Raw genomic sequence first — 3,358 nt, 5'->3', positions numbered from 1 at the left:
AGGGGAATTCTTGATCAGCATCTGCTTGTGATTAAGACTCAGAGGCGTGAGCCTGGACTTCGTGAGGGCAGTGCTAGTTACAGAATTCTTCGTAGCAGCAGATCCATCCTTTTAAAGTGGATATGAAAGGTAAACATGAAACTACAATTCTGCAGTTTCAAGACACGGAGAGGGGGGAGAGAAAGGAGAAGAGAAGAGAGAGAGAAACACGAGGCAGAAGCCAATGTGAAGGAAAAGTCCCTCCACAATAACCACCACCACATTAAGCTCACAAGAGCTTGCCTGTGCTCTGCTAACTGCTAAGCATATCTGCAGAGTGGGCCTCCCTGGCTCCCACTCTTCCACTCTTAACATGCTCCTCCTTTAAAGTTCAAGTTTGGTCAGTTTGGATCCCTGGCAAAAAAAAAAAAAAGCATAGCAATAACAATCAATCAGAACAAAACAAAACAAAACAATTTACCAAAATTCACTATTCGTTTGATCTGTGCCGAAGCTCTGACCATAAGCAAAGCAAGTGTGCTTGTTCTAACTCTGAAGTCATCTTCGACCTTGAGCACAGACTGAAGAACAGCAACCTGGAGGTGTCCAAGTGGGTTAGATAAGCAAGGAGTCCTGGGAAAGACTGGAGAGGAGCTGGGACGCGACTGGCGGGGTCTCCATGGGCTGTTTCATGACATTGTGCGGTTTCCGTCGTACAGGGGGAGCGCAACTTGTCCTTGGGGTAAAAGCCTTAGGGAGCATCTGTTTCAAACATATAAGAGGCAGCCGGACTCGACACCGAAGGTAGATGAGACTTTGCTAAGCAGAATATAAATTTCATTTGAAGGTACATGGGTGAAAAAACATAATGTCCTGCACCAGGAGGAAAGCCTGGGTTTTATGGGGAACATTTAGAGGCTATCCAAAGAGTCAGCTATGGGAACAGGCTGGCTGAGTTAAGCTCCATCCTTCTAGAAGCACTGGAATCGAATGGAGGGAGACCTGTGACTGTGTTCAAGGCCATGGAGTAAACGGTAAAAATAGAGGCGAAACCTTCTGTATGCTAGAGAGATTTAAGGATGGCCTTGTGCGAGAGAGGGGCTCCAGCTGGCAGAACGCTGGGCCTGTGCAACCAGCCTCTGGCCAAAAGAAAAGCTTCAGGCATTTCTGTTTGGTTAGATGAGCGATTGCATTCCATTAGAAAATAATCACCTTGTAAAATAAGTCACCACGAGCCATTCCATCTAGCTTCCAGAAACTAGCTCTTTGGGGAAGCCAACAGACTAAGATTATAATGGCCGTGAGAGGGACTTAGTAAGGAACTAAGTTCTAGGTCCCAACTTTGCCAGGTTCGCGCTATGGTGGGATTTTAGAGGGGACATTTATCTTATGGAAGCCTGCAAGGTATAAATGGGGAGAAAGAAAGACGATCTCTAGGGCCTCTTCCAGTTGTCGCAGGGTCTATTATTTCAGTTAAGCATAGAAAATAACTGAAGAAGTCTGGAAGGCTATACATCAAAACGTTACCAGAGGGTCCCTCCAGGGAGGAGGATTTGGGCTGGGGCTTGCACAATTGGAAAGAAAACCATCAGAGAACATTTCCAGTAAGGAAAAATACAGAGGGAGAAGCAATTTTTTCAAATGAGCCATTAAGCCAGGAAAAGTTCCAGTAAGATATAAAGTAATAAAGTATAGAAGTTCAGATATCAAAAGGCTGCTTGTAGTTGGAGTCAATGGAGGGCTTTGGAGGAGCCAGTGACGGTGATCTGGCTTCCCCACTTTTGCCCTTGCCCTGTTGGGCAGCCCAGGGCACAGCCATGAGAAAGTATTCCATTCCATCTAAATCCTGACCCTTCAGGGACCCTCCCTCCTTGCCCAGTAACAGAGGAATGGAAGTGCAGTTACCCAGAGACCCATCTCTCTTGATTACGAAAAGAAGTACAAGCTGAGTGTTTCATCTACCCAGCCCCCCAGGTTTCCACCGCTGTGGTGGAGCTGTCCCGTTTCATCCTCACCAGCCACATCACCTTGGAGCACTTTGATTGTGCCTTAATGGTAGACAATGAGGCCATCTATGGCATCTGTCGTAGAAACCTTGATATTGAGTGCCCCACCTACACTAACCTTGTTGACAGAAGTTTCCTGTCCCGCCTAATGCCGCAGCTGTTCAGTCCCAAAGAAACACACAGAGGTCTACATTAATCATAAACTGGTTGGCCTAGTAGCTCAGACTTCTTATTAATTAATTCTTACATATTACATTAACCCATTATTCTTGTCTCTGTTAGCCACGGCTTGGTACCGTTTTTGGCGAGGCAGTCACATCTTGTTTGCTCTGTGTCTGACTTCCTCTGAGTCTGGGTGGCTACTGCACACAGAAACTTCCCTCTTCCCAGAATTCTCATTGTCCCACCTCTACTTCCTGCCTGGCTATTAGTCAATCAGTGTTTAGATAGGGTACAGACCATTGTCTCACAACATAACCTTAACCACCTTATTAGCCAGATCGTGTCCTCCATCCCTGCTTCCCTCAGATTTGATGGAGCCATGAATGTTGACCTGACAGAATTCCAGACCAACCTGGTGCCCTACCCTCACCTCCACTTCCCTCTGGCCACATATGCCCCTGTCATCTCTGCTGAGAAAGCCTACCATAAGCAGTTTTCTGTAGCAGAGCTCACCAATGCCTGCTTTGAGCCAGCCAGCCAAATGATGAAATGTGACCCTCGCCATGGTAAATACATGGCTTGCTACCTGATGTCCCATGGTGGTGTGGGTCCCAAAGATGTCAATGCTGCCATTGCTACCATCAAGACGAAGCGTACTATCCAGTTTGTGGACTGGTGCCCCACTGGCTTCAAAGGTGGCATTAATTACCAGCCTCCCACTGTGGTACCTGGTGGAGACCTGGCCAAAGACCAGAGAGCTGTGTGCAAGCTGAGCAACACCACAGCCATCGCTGAGGCCTGGGCTCGCCTAGATCACAAGTTTGATCTCATGTATGTCAAGCATGCCTATTTGCACTGGTATGTGGGTGAGGACATGGAGGAGGGGGAGTTCTCTGAGGCCCGTGAAGACATGGCTGCCCTAGAGAAGGATTATGAGGAGGTTGGTGTGGATTCTGTTGAAGGAGAGGGTGAGGAAGAAGGAGAGGAATACTGATCTGTTCTTCCAGCCCCCGCTCAAGACAAACTCCCAGAACTTCAGCTTCGACGTTAGCTGACAATCACTGATGCTTCGTGTTAACATGATTCTGTGATCATGTCTCTTCCATGTGCCCCTGTGTGGTTTATTTCCATCATGTCTCAAAGTAAAAGCTTTAAGACAAAGGAATAAAGAGTCAAGTATGGTCACACACGACTGTAATTCCAGCCAGAGA

General features: G+C 47.2%; 1 protein-coding gene across 1 annotated transcript; it reads left to right on the top strand.

Moving 5' to 3' along the window:
- The first annotated feature begins 2,016 nt into the window (after positions 1 to 2,016).
- On the top strand, positions 2,017 to 3,152 carry LOC125389981 (tubulin alpha-1B chain). The gene is made up of 2 exons (XM_048418731.3): positions 2,017 to 2,106; positions 2,443 to 3,152. The coding sequence occupies exons 1-2, from the start codon at positions 2,032 to 2,034 to the stop codon at positions 3,139 to 3,141; spliced, it is 774 nt and encodes a 257-aa protein (XP_048274688.3). The 5' UTR covers positions 2,017 to 2,031; the 3' UTR covers positions 3,142 to 3,152.
- The last annotated feature ends 206 nt before the right edge of the window (positions 3,153 to 3,358 follow it).

The sequence above is a fragment of the Myodes glareolus genome, chromosome 26, assembly GCF_982192425.1.
Source record: "Myodes glareolus chromosome 26, mMyoGla1.1, whole genome shotgun sequence".
Classification (NCBI taxonomy): domain Eukaryota; kingdom Metazoa; phylum Chordata; class Mammalia; order Rodentia; family Cricetidae; genus Myodes; species Myodes glareolus.
The sequence above is the reverse complement of the archived record's forward strand: the minus strand, read 5'-3'. Positions and strand labels throughout refer to the sequence as shown.